The sequence below is a fragment of the Rana temporaria genome, chromosome 13, assembly GCF_905171775.1.
Source record: "Rana temporaria chromosome 13, aRanTem1.1, whole genome shotgun sequence".
NCBI lineage: Eukaryota > Metazoa > Chordata > Amphibia > Anura > Ranidae > Rana > Rana temporaria.
Window position 1 is genome coordinate 46,138,567 of NC_053501.1, and position 16,987 is coordinate 46,155,553.

General features: G+C 42.7%; 1 protein-coding gene across 1 annotated transcript in view; it reads left to right on the forward strand.

The window, feature by feature from the left end:
* The first annotated feature begins 15,640 nt into the window (after positions 1-15,640).
* The window catches only part of LOC120920963 (protein farnesyltransferase subunit beta-like), a 30,629-nt gene continuing 29,282 nt past the window's right edge, over positions 15,641-16,987 (forward strand). Inside the window, exon 1 of the mRNA XM_040333467.1 lies at positions 15,641-15,807. Coding sequence (XP_040189401.1) covers positions 15,709-15,807 — 99 coding nt within the window. The 5' untranslated portion in view covers positions 15,641-15,708. The remainder of the gene's footprint in view (positions 15,808-16,987) is intronic.

Consider the following 16,987-nt stretch of genomic DNA (forward strand, 5'->3'; position numbering starts at 1 on the left):
GTAATAAAACACACAAATAGCCAGCCACAGGTGATGAAAAAAATTCCCCCAAATTGAATATCACGATCATTAGACATGTGCACACTGAAATATTTTGTTTCGGAATTTCGTTTTCGTCCGAAAAATAAATTTATTTAGTTACTCCCGAAATTCGTTTTTATTTATTTTGTTTTTCGTTAAAAAAATGCATTTGTCCGAAAATCCAAATTAATTAAGGTAGAATCTGTCATTGAAGGCTTATGGTGTCTGTCGAATGTTCTAAGAAGATTCGACGGAATCTTAAAAAAAACAAAAAAAGAAAAATTTGACGGAATCTTAAAAAAATAAAAAAAGTTTTGACGGAGCAACAAAACTGTACGATGCCGCAATCGTACATTTCCGGTCGAATGTTCCGCCTACAAGGGGACATGTATCAATGCAAAAAAAAGTTTTAAAAACTGACGTTTTTTCGGGAGCAGTGAATTTAATGATACTTAAAGTGAAACAATAAAAGTGAAATATTTATTTTAAATTTTGAACATGGGGGGTGTAAAGTAAAGTATGCCTGTGAAATAGTGCATGTTTCCCGTACTTAGAACTGTCTCTGCACAAAGTGTAATTTCTGAAGGAAAAAAAGTAATTTAAAAATCAGCTATAATGAATTGTCGGCTCCCGGCAATTCAGAGAGAATTTTGTACATGGGGGGGTGTAAAGTAAAGTATGCCTGTGAAATAGTGCATGTTTCCCGTACTTCAATTACCAGGCCCTTCAGGTCTGGTATGGATATTAAGGGGAACCCCGCCGTCAATTAAAAAAAAAAACTCTTGAACCGTACCAGGCCACATGCCCTCAACATGGGGAGGATGTCCCCATGTTGATGGGGACAGGGGCCTGATCCCCACAACCCTTGCCTGGTGGTTGTGGGGGTCTACGGGTGGGGGGCTTATCAGAATCTGGAAGACCCCTTTAACAAAGGAGAACCCCAGATCCTACCCCCCATGTGAGTTGGTAATGGGGTACATTGTACCCCTACCATTTCACTAATTGGAGAAATCACTGCTCTAGGATACTAATCAGAAAGTTTTCTCACCTGATCCAAAACCATGGGTGCTGTCAATGCATGGAATGATGCAAAATTAAAGAAAAAACGTTCTGGACAGCCAAACTCCAAAAATAAATTGCTTTTATTGTAAAATCAAAAAACACACAAAAAGCGTGCCATAGCAGACGGGGGTAAAAAGCTAACGCGTTTCACACCAAACTTTAGTGCTTATTCATAAGCACTAAAGTTTGGTGTGAAACGCGTTAGCTTTTTACCCCGTCTGCTGTGGCATGCTTTTTGTGTGTTTTTTGATTTTATAATGAAAGCTATTTATTTTTGGAGTGCGGCTGTCCAGAACGTTTTTCCTTCATTTTATATGTATGTCAGTGGTGAGATAAATGAAAGAAAACTATGACAAGGCAGTTTCTTAATTCTGCGCTGAATAAGTGATAATTTAAGGGTGTCACATAAAGATATGAGAAACACATTTCACATAGTGTGTCCTTCCAACATGCGAACCACTGCAAGCCACAGATAGAGTAACAGTAACGGAAAATAAAACAACCAGTAAACACTACATGCATCTGGTACATGAAAAATATGACATTAACACTAAATACAATAAACACATACTGTAGATATAAAACGTAAAAATAGCCTGACCTTTAAACAAGTATTAGTCATATAACTCCTTGGCAACAAGTGGGATATGTTGCCATAGTGTACATGAAAATATTGGTGGGCTTTAGTATAGAGGATAGAAAGTTTATACAAGAGCAGTTTCAAGCTCAACTCATGTTTCAACTTCGACCTTCAAATCTAGGACCTTTTCTTACGCCATTGAAGAGTATCTGTGTTAGCCAGAGAATCTGCATTTTCGAAACCCCCTCAAAAATGGAATTGATATATAACTGGTTGCCACTGGTAACACCACCATTGTTGTAGACTAGCCAAGAGAGGTTATCTAGCCTACAGTATATGGCAGGTCTACATTGCCGGACCTCTGCTTTCACTAAGCGCAGATGCAGATCTTCAGCATGACATTGGCGAATTGGAAGTTGGTAATGCGTTAGTTTGGTTTCAATGTACAAGATCCCTTGTATATCTAAAAAAAGCCTTTGACCCCTTACCTAATCATTTAAAAAGAGACTACAATTTAGCTTTAACATGCTATATTTTGCACATTGATTAAGGCAGCCCATTCATTTTGCATTTGCTGCTGCTAACGCACCAAAGTTCATCAAAAAACTTTTTTTTTTTTAAACACACTGAAACACAACACACAGATGGGTAAAGCTGTGCATTTTGTTGCATTTAAAAGGGCAAAAAAGCATGGGAGTGCCAGTCAAAATGGACCTACGTCGCTGACCCTCCATTATATGCATTGCATTTAACTACAAAAGTAAAGTCAGCCCTAAGAAAATCTTTCTTGAGAGAAACATGGAGGCTTCCATTGCTATCTTCTCATTCTGCATATACTAGTTGCTTGGTTGGCTGTCATGCTGTCATGCTAAGCCAGTAGCTTCAATCATTTAAACAACCCAAGTCAAGCAAAGACATAAGTTCTGACATCTAGGATGAGGTTCTGGTATACTGTACAGGAGTCTTGCCTTGCACCTGCAAAAGTAATAGAATGTCGTCTATCATGGCCTGCAACAGAGACTTTTAACCTGGGGCTTTCCCTGAAGATACCAGTGCTGGAGAAATGGCTATGCAGGACTTATGATGGCTGGACTACATCATGTCAGGTATACTGGGGCAGCACACAAGCCTGTGGTCATAGATAGGGAACTAGGAAAATATGTTTTACCTGTTGGACTGTGAACGTCTATTTTTGCACTGTTGACCATGCCTGGTCTAAAATAATTTAAGAGGTGTATCGCAAGTAACCAGCACACACACTAATGTTAACTGTGGGTCTTAACACATTGGGGTATGAAGACAGTGTAGCGTGGAGTAATGTAAAGACAGAAGTGGTTAGCCAGAATAACAGAGGTTTTGATATATGGCCACCTCTTTTTTTAATGGTTCTATTCCTACCTCATAATTTTTATTTCAACAAGATCATTCTAGTCAGTATATTCACTATTGTTATATATTAGGGCTGTTACTGATTACAAATTTTGTGTTCGATTAATCGTTTTTTTTTAATCGATTTATCGACTAATTTCGATTAATTATAACGCACATACAGATCCAACTACTTTTAGCTGATCTCCTTGCAGGCCGATTCCCAGTGCAGCGACCAACCACTGGAAAATGGATAGCAGGATACAAAAAACACACAGGCAACGTTCAATGGGAATAGCATTAAAACTTTTATAGTCTTTAAGTAGGTAACAAAATAAATATTAAAAATATTATATTAAAAATATAAAATCGATGTAGCTACATAAACTGTAAAAATGGTGCGAGTAATACCAAACGGTAGCAAAAGCAGTCATAAAAACATGTACCCAAGTATGATACTGGTATAAAAATGTGTACAACGATACCACTGCTGAGTCCAGATGAGGAGGGGTTAACATCAGTCCGTCGGCATGTAGATGTCCCATGAAGGGAACTATCACAACTCCCAGTGGATGGCTGTAGAATCCCAGGTTGATAGAGGCAAGTGATAGAGGGAAGTGTAACAGCCCTTGCGTGTGGCAGATAGTAAGGTCCCGCCGCCATGCAGATATGAAGGCACAGCAAAGGAGCCCTTCAGATGGACATGGCAAGCCCCGCCGGTGTCCGTGACGTCACCGGATCTCCGATGGAACTCCCTGAAGGCCCGGAAGCCGGCGGAGGTGAGTACCAATCAAAAGAATTTGGATCGATCAAAAAAATTAAAGATTAATCGATGAATTAATAGTTAATTTCCCCAGCCCTAATAAAATCCAAAGATGTATGACATCCAAAAATTCATGCAACACTGCAATCAATAGTAGGAAGTGGACACAGGGGACAAAAAGCTAACATGTTTCACATCATGGATAGATGCTTAGTCATAGCTGGGTTGTGTGAGGATCTGAAAGGATTTAAATGGAAAACTTTGAACGCATCCAAATCAATTAGAGCTGGTCTACACAGCATTAGAAAATTAGATTTCTGATTTAAACTGACACAACCCATGATCAGAACAGCATCTGCACAATCAAAAACAAAAACACACACGTGTATATGACACTCTAACCCAAAACACATTTTATGATATAGACTTTATAAGTGTATGTGAAAAACATACAAAGAAATGCAATAAATGAATATATATATGTGTGTGAACATGGTCCAACATTAAGTGAAATAAATTAAGTGGAATTAAATTCAATGTGATTGGATAAAATTAAAATCTGACCCATGTGGTGCAATAAATTTAATTAAATATTTATTTATTTTTGTGCAGACAAATATGTTCAATGTTTGTATAATATAGTCATGCCCATGATGTAATATGGGCAAACCCTGACAAGCATGATGAGAATGCATGAAGAGAAATTGTTTATAAACAAAAACATAATATAATAGGTTGCTAAAATTTGTATAAATTAATATACAAAAGTTGTTATAATTACTACCAACAACACTTGTCATATAAGCTGATCCCTTGCGTCTGAAAAAGATACAAAGAATGATATCATTAACACAAGTCTATGGACAGCAAGGGAATATATGGAATAAAATGACAAGTGTGATGTAAGTCGAGCCCTAAACACTGTACTTTAAATATTAAAGGACGTGTATACGTGGTGTAAGTATGTATTTCATAACCAAAAAGAGGTCTGTTTTGATTTGTTTTATCCCAAACAAAGGGAGTATATATAAACCAAATATACGCCCTGAAACTGATCCTGGAACAAGAAAACTTGTGTGCATTTAAAGGGAAGTATAAACAATATATGATCAATATATGAATGAGGATGGTGGAAATTACTAATAAAAATGCGATATATCCCACTCAAAAATCTAGTATTTAAGAAAAATATCCACCAAACCTCTTGTTTACACAATATATTGAACTTATCACCCCCAACCATTGTTCCTGCTTGCCTGCCTATCACACAGGAAGAGGACGAGGAGGAGGATTGTGTCAGCATGGAGGTGGAGCCTAGCACTCAGCATCAGCAGCAGTCTTTAAGGGATCAATTACAGTCCCAAGGAACCCATGGACTTGTACGTGGCTGGGACGAGGTGGCTGCGGATCATGTTGTCCTCAGTGACCCAGAGGACTCTGCACTGAATGCCTCAGCAAAGCAACGCTGTATGGCCTCCCTGATCCTGCAAAGCCTGCGGAAGGATCCTCATATTCGTGCCATCAAGGAGAGGGATCAATACTGGCTGGCAACCCTCCTTGATTCACGTTACATGGGTAAGGTTTACGGACCTTATCTTGCCGGCGCAGAGGGAGCAGAAGATGAAACATCTTCGGGAGGCCTTGCAGAAAGGTCTGTGCAGCGCGTTCCCAGAGACTGGGAGGTTACAAAATCCAGGTCCTGGACAACGTGTTGCTAAGGCTTCAGTCAGTCACAGAAGCAGCAGAAGTGGAGAAGGTGGCCGTCTGACTGATGCGTTCAGACAATTTTTTAGTACGCAGCCCCAAGGTATGACCGGTTCCAGCAACCATCGCCAGCGTCTGTTTTACATGGTGCGGGAATACCTAGGGGCCTAATTTTTCTGCTCCTGTTTAACAGGGGCGTGTAATTACAATTTTTGATGCAATACTTTGCAGCAGGGCTCATTCCTGCGCTCCAACTAGAGTATCTGTGAAGGGTTGCTCTGTTGTGGAATCAGTGCCTAAGGCCTGCAAGTACAATTCTTGATCTAATATTTCACAGCAGGGCCCATTCCTGTGCCCACCAAGAGTAACTGTGAGGGCTTACAGTGTTGTGGCACCAGCACCACCACAACCAACAAAGGCCCAATTTTTCTGACGCTGTTCCACAGGGGCATGTAATTACAATTCTTGATCTAATGTTTAACAGCAGAGCCCATTCCTGCGCCCACCAAGAGTAACTGTGAGGACTTACAGTGTTGTGGCACCAGCGCCAGCACCAAAGGCCCAATTTTTCTACCACTGTTCAACAATGGCATGTAATTACAATTCTTGATATAATAGTTCACAGCAGGGCGTTCCAGCGCCCACCAAGACTAACTGTGAGTGCTTACAGTGTTGTGGCAACACCAACACCTAGGGCCCAAATTTATGCAGAGTATATACGGCAGGCCCCTACTTTCAAACATCCAACTTACAAACGACTCCTACTTGCAAACGGAAGGTGACAACAGGAAGTGAGAGGAAATCTACCCCTAGGAAAGGGAAATTCTCTTCTGTAAGGCCCCGTACACACGACAGAGTTTCTCGGCAGAATTCACCGAGAAACTCGGTCAAAACCCGGATTCTGCCGAGAAACTCTGTCGTCTGTACAGTTTTGGCTCGATGGAGCCGCTGAGGAGCTCGACGAGAAAATAGAGAACATGTTCTCTATTTTCTTGTTGTTCTTTGGGAGAAGGTGGCCCGCCGAGCTCCTCGGCGGCTTCATCCCAAAACTCGACGAGGAACTCGACGTGCCAAGCACGTCGAGTTCCTCTGTCGTGTGTACGGGGCCTAAGAGGTGTCTCCTGTCCACTGATGCTTTATCACCAATCCTTGTTTCACAAAAAAAAAAAAAAAAACGTTTTCAAAACGTTTTTTCTTATAGTAATCTAATCTTGTGCAGGGACAGTTCTAAACATGTGCCACTTTACAGGCATACTATAGACACCCAGCAGGTACGATATTTTTCACTTTAAGCTTTATTAAAATCACTGCTCCAGAAAAAACGTCAGTTTTTAAAACTTTTTTTGCATTGATACATGTTCCCTGGGGCAAGACCTGGGTCCCCAAACCAATTTTAGGACAATAACTTGCATATTAGCTTTTAAAATTAGCACTTTGGATTTTGAATGTACGAGTCCCATAGACTTTAATGGGGTTCTAAGTTTGCGCGAACGTTCGGTCTGTTCAAAGGTTCTGGTGCAAACCAAAAGGGGGGGGGGTGTTCGGCTCATCCCTAGCTGCCGGTAGCAGAGCTGGATGGTGCACTTGTGCCCTGGGTGGGACACAGCATTGGCGGGACACAGCATTGGCGGGACATAGCATGGGCAAAATATTACCCCCAAAAATAAACTTTTAAAGGGCCAGTGCACTTAAAAGTAATATTTTAGTTAAAGGTGGAGCTGCGTGAGTCATGTCTTTAATACTTCAGCAATGACATATCTGTAATTTTATTTCTTGTTAGTAAATAATTCCCCTTTTTCCTTGTAAATGTCGCTGTGTAAGGTTTCCATATACTAAAAGGATCAGAATGAATAAACTCCTGTTGATCCTGCCAGTTTCAGATCTCCCTAAGGCCATCTTTAACAGTGTGACTCCTCATCACCCAATGTACAGCATGGTTGTCACCCACCAGGCAGCTGTGCTTTCTCCTCCAATTTGCTGTAGTCAGCGCCCCCTGCTGGTTGATAAACAGCGGCTCTGACCGTGTAGCGGGAGGGGGTGGGACACCTTGGAAAATGTAATTGCCATTTCTGCTGGACAGCTTTCCCTGTTACAAAGAGAGGACAAATAACAGATCTCCTGGCAGGATCAACCAATCATACAACTGTTACTGGTGTAACGCTTGGGGGCTATAGCTCGGCGGGATTAAGTGCATAAACCGTTTCTGGGGGGGAACAAGAAAGGCTTTTAATCACAGACAAACCAAAAATAAGGCTTTGCTCAGCACACAAGGAAAACTATAACAGAAAAGTCCACTTAGCTTCGGCATCAAAATAAAAGTCTGCTTTTCTTCAGCACAAAATTAGTCAAATCAAAAACACACACGGTTTAGTTATAGACGGGTCTTCGCCCCCAAATTACAAAAGTCCTCAGTGTATTCTTAATAGCGTCCTGCAGACTCCCAGCTCACCTTCACAGGTGCAATCCCCACACTCCTTCACACACCTCCAGCACCACTTCCTGTTTTATGGGTGGTTCTCTGGAAGTGTAAACTCCTTGTGTGCTGGCGCCCAGTGTTTAGAGGTGGAGGCTCTTTCCCACCCAAATAGCGCTTTAGAGCCTCCAAAATTCCAGGCCCCAAATGACTCTATCAAGACAGAGAGGACTGCGAGCCAGTCCTCTCTGGATTAACTCTTAACTGGAATCCTTCACCCACTTTGGGTGACCCCCTGAACACTCTCACCGCTATTTAAAGGGACCATAGCCCAAATAGTGGTGCTGTATAGCACCCGTCCAGGACCCAACCCTGGCATCCTGTACACCGGGCAGACACTGCTATATGAATGTCATTGACAGACAGACATCATACGTGTCATTTTGTATTTGGCCTGGAGCGTCACTTTAATACGTTTCCTATCAGACACACAGAGCTCCATGTCTGTACATAGCAGTGTCTGTAAATGTCACAATTCAAATGAAAACCTGATTGCTGATTGGCTGCTGTGAGTTTTATTAAAGCGGGAGTTCACCCGAAAAAAATTTTTTAACCTTAGATTGATGCTCATTTTGTCTAGGGGAATCGGGTATTTTTTTTTAAATCCGAGCAGTACTTACCGTTTTAGAGATGCATCCCCCCCAAGCCGCTTCCGGGTATGGGTCTTGGGGACTGGGCGTTCCTACTTGATTGACAGTCTTCCGACAGGCTTCCGACGGTCGCATACATCGCGTCACGAGTAGCCGAAAGAAGCCGACCGTCGGTGCGGCTCTATACGGCGCCTGCGCACCGACGTTCGGCTACTTTTGGAAAATCGTGACGCGATAGATGTGACCGTCGGAAGCCTCTCGGAAGACTGTCAATCAAGTAGGAACGCCCAGTCCCGCAGCCCATACCCGGAAACTGCGGAGAAGATGTACCTCTAAAACGGTAAGGCTTCATTTCCACTAGCGTTTTTACAGCCACTGTTGTTAGCCTTTTTTACGGTAGCGTTTTTGAGCGTTTTAAGCGTTTTCGCGCGTTGTTGAGCGTTTTTTAACGTCTGGCGTTTTTACAGCTCTACTCTGGAGCTTCAGAACGCCCTGGTCCTGCGTTTTTTTTACAGCTCAAAAACGCCTATGCCATTTGCAGCTCAAAAACGCCTATGTGGGCATGATGCCATAGAATAACATGGACAGGCGTTTTTAAGCTGTAAAAAACGCTCATAAAAGTGGCTGTAAAAACGTCAGTGGAAATGAAGCCTTAGGCTGCATTCACACCTATGCGACAGCGGCGTACGGCGTACGCGGCGTATTTTGCCGCGAGTGTGTATCTTTTTTTTTTTTTAGATTCTTCCCATTGCTGTCAATGGGCGAACGCCAATGTCGCCTGAAAAAAAGGGTCCGGGACTTTTTTTCAGGCGACAGGCGTTCGGCGTCTATGAGATGTGAACCATCTCCATAGACAGCAATGGGAATTCTCCCCTCTAGCGGCAGAAGCGTCCGGCGTCGGGCGTTTTGTCGCATAGGTGTGAATGGAGCCTTAGTACGGCTTCGATTTTAAAAAAAACTACCCGATTCCCCTAGACAAAATGAGCATCAATCTAAGGTTAAAAATGTACATTTCCGGGTGAACCTCCACTTAAATATAAAAATTTAAAATACAGTGATTGCTGATTGGCTGCTATGAGTGTATGGGAATGTCAGATGTCCATATAAAAACAGATGATTGCTGATTGGCTGCTGTGAGTATATTGGAATGTCAGAATTACAAGCAGTGAATGAAAAACATAACAGTTAATTGGTAAAATAAACTCTAATATTTTAATCTTACTGTCTAATGTTTACTGATTATTATATGCTAATCGATCTGATAACTGCAGTCCATCTTATACAAACAATCTTTCCATATATTGTCAACTTGTTGTTTTGTCAATAAAGTTTTCAATAAAAAAAAGTCAGTGTAGGATGTTTTGGCAGTTAACTCTGACATCATAATGTGGGTGGAGCCAAACCCTATAAAAGAGTTGACATCAGTGAGCCATCAGTCCGTCTTGGTTTTCGAGAGATTTCTCCTGCAGGAAGTGTAACTAGGATTGCGATATACAAACCCAAGATATTATTCATATTCAGATTGTGGTAGAAGCCGTACATTAGGTAGATCTTGTTATATTTTTTTCATAAATGTATATTTATATTGGTATATATCTGTAGAAATCAGGCAGACCCTGGCACTGCACAGCTGTTACCATTTCTAAAATCTCCTTTTTACATCTTCGAAATCTAACGGATGTGATCAGCTTAATATTTCTCCAATTACACAGCTAACCAATGGGATAACAGACACCATTTTTTTTTTTTCGAACAGAGTGACAGTTATTTCCAGCCTTAGAGACTGAGATCAGCTGTTACCGGGGAGATCTATTTATAGAACATTGGTGGAAGCTGGACACATTTCCCATATTTTCTGTATCAGATGAATTATTATGATCAACATTGCCATCTAGTATACAGTATATTTTCTCCTTGATGGATTTCAGAAAAACATATATTGCATTTTAGCCACTAGATGGCGATGACACTCATTACAGAAGATACAGGGAAAATTCCTCCAGTCTGCAGCAATGTGACATTCATCCAACAAATGTCTTATAAATAGACCCCTTATCATCCAATGACATTGATATTAGTTGTAGGGGGTCCCACACTGGCTGGCATCCACTTACTCCCACATTTCCCATGTTAGAAATTATATTAATATATATTTTTTTTATTATTAAAGGTGGGTCCAGATCAATGTTACTGATTATCAAATGCTAATAGATCTGATCACTGCAGTCCATCATCTTATACAAACAATGTATCCATATATTGTTAGCTTGTTGTTTTGTCCAAAAAAAAACTCACTTAAAAAAAAAAAAACACTCAGTGGAGGAGTTAGCTCTATGATGTCATAGTGTGGGGCGGAGCCAAAACCTTATAAGAGTTGTTTACAACACAGAGCCAGTCGGTCTTGGATTTCGCTTGGTGAACACACACCGAGAGATTTCTCCTGCAGGAAGTGTAACTAGGATTGCGATATACAAACCCGAGATATTATTTATATTCAGATTGCGGTAGAAGCCGTACATTAGGTAGATCTTGTTATATTTTTTTCATAAATGTATATTTATATTGGTATATATCTGTAGAAATCAGGCAGACCCTGGCACTGCACAGCTGTTACCATTTCTAAAATCTCCTTTTTACATCTTCTAAATCTAACGGATGTGATCAGCTTAATATTTCTCCAATTACACAGCTAACCAATGGGATAACAGACACACTTTTTTTTTTTTTTTTCGAACAGAGTGACAGTGTTACCGGGGAGATCTATTTATAGAACATTGGTGGAAGCTGGACACATTTCCCATATTTTCTGTATCAGATGAATTATTATGATCGGCATTGTCATCTAGTATACAGTATATTTTCTCCTTGATGGATTTCAGAAAAACATATACTGCATTTTAGCCACTAGATGGCGATGACACTCATTACAGAAGATACAGGGAAAATTCCTCCAGTCTGCAGCAATGTGACATTCATCCAACAAATGTCTTATAAATAGACCCCTTATCATCCAATGACATTGATATTAGTTGTAGGGGGTCCCACACTGGCTGGCATCCACTTACTCCCACATTTCCCATGTTAGAAATTATATTAATATATATTTTTTTTATTATTAAAGGTGGGTCCAGATCAATGTTACTGATTATCAAATGCTAATAGATCTGATCACTGCAGTCCATCATCTTATACAAACAATGTATCCATATATTGTTAGCTTGTTGTTTTGTCCAAAAAAAAACTCACTTAAAAAAAAAAAAAACACTCAGTGGAGGAGTTAGCTCTATGATGTCATAGTGTGGGGCGGAGCCAAAACCTTATAAGAGTTGTTTACAACACAGAGCCAGTCGGTCTTGGATTTCGCTTGGTGAACACACACAGAGAGATTTCTCCTGCAGGAAGTGTAACTAGGATTGCGATATACAAACCCGAGATATTATTCATATTCAGATTGTGGAAGAAGCTGTACATTAGGTAGATCTTGTTATATACCGATATTAATATACATATCTATATATATATATCTATATAAATCAGGCAGACTTTGGCACTACATAGCTGTTACAATCTGTAAAATCTCCTTTATATATACAGTACTAACAGATGTGATCAACTTAATCTTCTCCATTCACACAGCTGACCAATGGGATAACAGACCTTTTTTTAATAAAGTGACCGTTATTTCCAGCCTTAGGGCCCTTTCACACGTACGGACCGTATGTCCGCATTTTCATCCGTCCGTTAGCAGAGCAGATCTTCTCCCAGCAGCCAATTACAGGATGTTTTCCCTCGCGGGGCATGCTGGGAGAGGGTATATCTGTGAGAGAGGTCATGTGAAACGGGGTTCCCCGTTCCAGGTGCGGTACCCACCTTCAGGGTACGCGCATCCATGGACCCCGCCGGCGCGGCCCACCTGGCCAGAGCTGAACTTTGCAGCGAACCTCATCTTGATGAGAGAAGGGACCTCAGCGTTCCACTGGGTTCCAAGTTTGAATACTGCGCCGACATATACCGAGCGCAGTACGTTCGTGTATCGTCGGCAACTCTCGCGCTGACGTCCTGTACGCTCAGGACGTCAGCGCGAGAGGCGCCGAGACTGCCCGAAGATACACGAGTGTACTGCGCTCGGTATATGCCGGCGCAGTATTCAAACTCGTGGCCTATGTTGTACAATGACAGGATCACTTGGTCTGTGTTGTACAATGACAGGGTCTCTTGGTCTGGGTTGTACAATGACAGGGTCTCTTGGTCCGTGTTGTACAATGACAGGGTCTCTTGGTCTGTGTTGTACAATGACAGGGTCTCTTGGTCTGTGTTGTACAATGACAGGGTCTCTTGGTCTGTGTTGTACAATGACAGGGTCTCTTGGTGTGTGTTGTACAATGACAGGGTCTCTTGGTCTGTGTTGTACAATGACAGGGTCTCTTGGTCTGTTTTGTACAATGACAGGGTCTCTTGGTCTGTGGTGTACTATGACAGGGTCTCTTGGTCTGTGGTGTACAATGACAGGGTCTCTTGGTCTGTGTTGTACAATGACAGGGTCTCTTGGTCTGTGTTGTACAATGACAGGGTCTCTTGGTCTGTGTTGTACAATGACAGGGTCTCTTGGTGTGTGTTGTACAATGACAGGGTCTCTTGGTCTGTGTTGTACAATGACAGGGTCTCTTGGTCTGTGTTGTACAATGACAGGGTCTCTTGGTCTGTGTTGTACAATGACAGGGTCTCTTGGTGTGTGTTGTACAATGACAGGGTCTCTTGGTCTGTGTTGTACAATGACAGGGTCTCTTGGTCTGTTTTGTACAATGACAGGGTCTCTTGGTCTGTGGTGTACTATGACAGGGTCTCTTGGTCTGTGGTGTACAATGACAGGGTCTCTTGGTCTGTGTTGTACAATGACAGGGTCTCTTGGTGTGTGTTGTACAATGACAGGGTCTCTTGGTCTGTGTTGTACAATGACAGGGTCTCTTGGTCTGTTTTGTACAATGACAGGGTCTCTTGGTCTGTGTTGTACAATGACAGGGTCTCTTGGTCTGTTTTGTACAATGACAGGGTCTCTTGGTGTGTGTTGTACAATGACAGGGTCTCTTGGTCTGTGTTGTACAATGACAGGGTCTCTTGGTCTGTTTTGTACAATGACAGGGTCTCTTGGTCTGTGGTGTACTATGACAGGGTCTCTTGGTCTGTGGTGTACAATGACAGGGTCTCTTGGTCTGTGTTGTACAATGACAGGATCTCTTGGTCTGTGTTGTACAATGACAGGGTCTCTTGGTCTGTGTTGTACAATGACAGGGTCTCTTGGTCTGTGTTGTACAATGACAGGGTCTCTTGGTCTGTGTTGTACAATGACAGGGTCTCTTGGTCTGTGGTGTACTATGACAGGGTCTCTTGGTCTGTGGTGTACTATGACAGGGTCTCTTGGTCTGTGTTGTACAATGACAGGGTCTCTTGGTCTGTGTTGTACAATGACAGGGTCTCTTGGTCTGTTTTGTACAATGACAGGGTCTCTTGGTCTGTGTTGTACAATGACAGGGTCTCTTGGTCTGTTTTGTACAATGACAGGGTCTCTTGGTGTGTGTTGTACAATGACAGGGTCTCTTGGTCTGTGTTGTACAATGACAGGGTCTCTTGGTCTGTTTTGTACAATGACAGGGTCTCTTGGTCTGTGGTGTACTATGACAGGGTCTCTTGGTCTGTGTTGTACAATGACAGGGTCTCTTGGTCTGTGGTGTACTATGACAGGGTCTCTTGGTCTGTGGTGTACAATGACAGGGTCTCTTGGTCTGTGTTGTACAATGACAGGGTCTCTTGGTGTGTGTTGTACAATGACAGGGTCTCTTGGTCTGTGTTGTACAATGACAGGGTCTCTTGGTCTGTTTTGTACAATGACAGGGTCTCTTGGTCTGTGTTGTACAATGACAGGGTCTCTTGGTCTGTTTTGTACAATGACAGGGTCTCTTGGTGTGTGTTGTACAATGACAGGGTCTCTTGGTCTGTGTTGTACAATGACAGGGTCTCTTGGTCTGTTTTGTACAATGACAGGGTCTCTTGGTCTGTGGTGTACTATGACAGGGTCTCTTGGTCTGTGGTGTACAATGACAGGGTCTCTTGGTCTGTGGTGTACTATGACAGGGTCTCTTGGTCTGTGGTGTACTATGACAGGGTCTCTTGGTCTGTGTTGTACAATGACAGGGTCTCTTGGTCTGTGTTGTACAATGACAGGGTCTCTTGGTCTGTGTTGTACAATGACAGGTCTCTTGGTCTGTGTTTTACAATGACAGGGTCTCTTGGTGTGTGTTGTACAATGACAGGGTCTCTTGGTCTGTGGTGTACAATGACAGGGTCTCTTGGTCTGTGGTGTACTATGACAGGGTCTCTTGGTCTGTGGTGTACTATGACAGGGTCTCTTGGTCTGTGTTGTACAATGACAGGGTCTCTTGGTCTGTGTTGTACAATGACAGGGTCTCTTGGTCTGTGTTGTACAATGACAGGTCTCTTGGTCTGTGTTTTACAATGACAGGGTCTCTTGGTGTGTGTTGTACAATGACAGGGTCTCTTGGTCTGTGGTGTACAATGACAGGGTCTCTTGGTCTGTGTTGTACAATGACAGGGTCTCTTGGTCTGTGTTGTACAATGACAGGGTCTCTTGGTCTGTGTTGTACAATGACAGGGTCTCTTGGTCTGTGTTGTACAATGACAGGATCTCTTGGTCTGTTTTGTACAATGACAGGGTCTCTTGGTCTATGTTGTACAATGACAGGGTCTCTTGGTCTGTGTTGTACAATGACAGGGTCTCTTGGTCTGTGTTGTACAATGACAGGTCTCTTGGTCTGTGTTGTACAATGACAGGGTCTCTTGGTCTGTGTTGTACAATGACAGGGTCTCTTGGTCTGTGTTGTACAATGACAGGGTCTCTGTGGGAACTTTCTACCCAGTATGAAGTAACTATTATAGTAACGAGAAAGCTGTCAGTCCTGTCACATAGGAGGGAGGGGCTTTTGTGGTTCAGTCTGTCCTCCAATGAGGGAGCGCTCTCTGTGTATCACTAGTGACAGGTGGGCGGGGCTCGGAGTTCGCGCTTTGACCTGTTTATACCCCGCCGAGCTTCCGTAGCTGATCGGATCGCCGGTGAGAGGCGTGCGGGGCGGACATGGCGGAGACTGGAAGAGATCTGCGGTGTACGAGAGAGAGCCATGGGGAAGAGCGGCTACAGGAGGATTCCCTACCTACCGAGACCTCCTTGGAGCAGGTAGGTGTGCAGTACCTCATGCACGTGTGTCACCCCCCCCCCCCCCCCACACTTGTGAGTACCGAGGCCTCGTCTATAGAAGATCTCACTATATAATGAATGGTGGGTGCTGGGCACACACTTCCTGGAATGGGGTGACACGGCTGGGAGTTGTCACTGATGGGCATTACACAGAATGGATCACCTGTCCGGACACATGACAAGCAGTCATCCCATAGACAGGAGGGGCTCCCCCCAGAGCAACACTCAGCCCCCTCTATACATTGGGGTATGATGCTGGTAATCTCTATACACTCCATATACAATGTACTTTATGATGAAAGACCCTTAAAGATGCAGCTTGTAGGACCCTTTTTATTAATGCATTGCACCCAAAATACACCAAAATCCCATTGCCTGCTGTGTGGTCTGTGCAATGCATGTTATATATGGATTGTTACTAAGGATCAGACTGGTTCCCTTTTTTTATGTTACAGAAGGTCATTCCATTCAGCTCTATGCAGTATATTGGAATGTGAGTTGCACAGTGTAACAATTTATACATGATACACAGGACACCCCACTGCGCATGTATGGTGTGATCAGGAATCGGCCTTAGCCAACTCAGTAAAGTGTTTAATAAAAGATGAATACACAAAATATAAGTGCATGCTCACATAACACCGGGGATGGTAGATCCGGGGAATATCTGACTTCCTCCTGGGGGATCGGGAAGGAATGTCCCCCCCCCCCCCCCAGGTACAGCGTTGGATTATGTTTTTTTTTTTAGGATTGTGTATATGGCGGCACGGGCGCAGGATGACCTTGGCTTTCAGTCATTGTGAATGAATGAAGACTGATTTTATTCTGCACTGCTACAATAAAACATACGGGTGAACGCTCAGCATCTACTCACCTCAGTTCATATGACAGGAAGTACATGAATTTACAGGACAGGTATTTGATGTTACAGCCTCTGCCAATGCAAGCAGGCTTTGTATTCATAGAATACATTGCTTGTCGTGATTGGCCCCAGCAAGAATGAAGAAGAATATTGCTCTAGAAGGAAGAAATATGAAGCATCGGAGGCCTCGGAAGGGGGGTCGTCTTATAAAAAAAATGTAACATTAGGGGGTTGTCTTATACGCCCGGTCGCCTTATACACCGGCAAATACTAATATATATATATATATATATATAT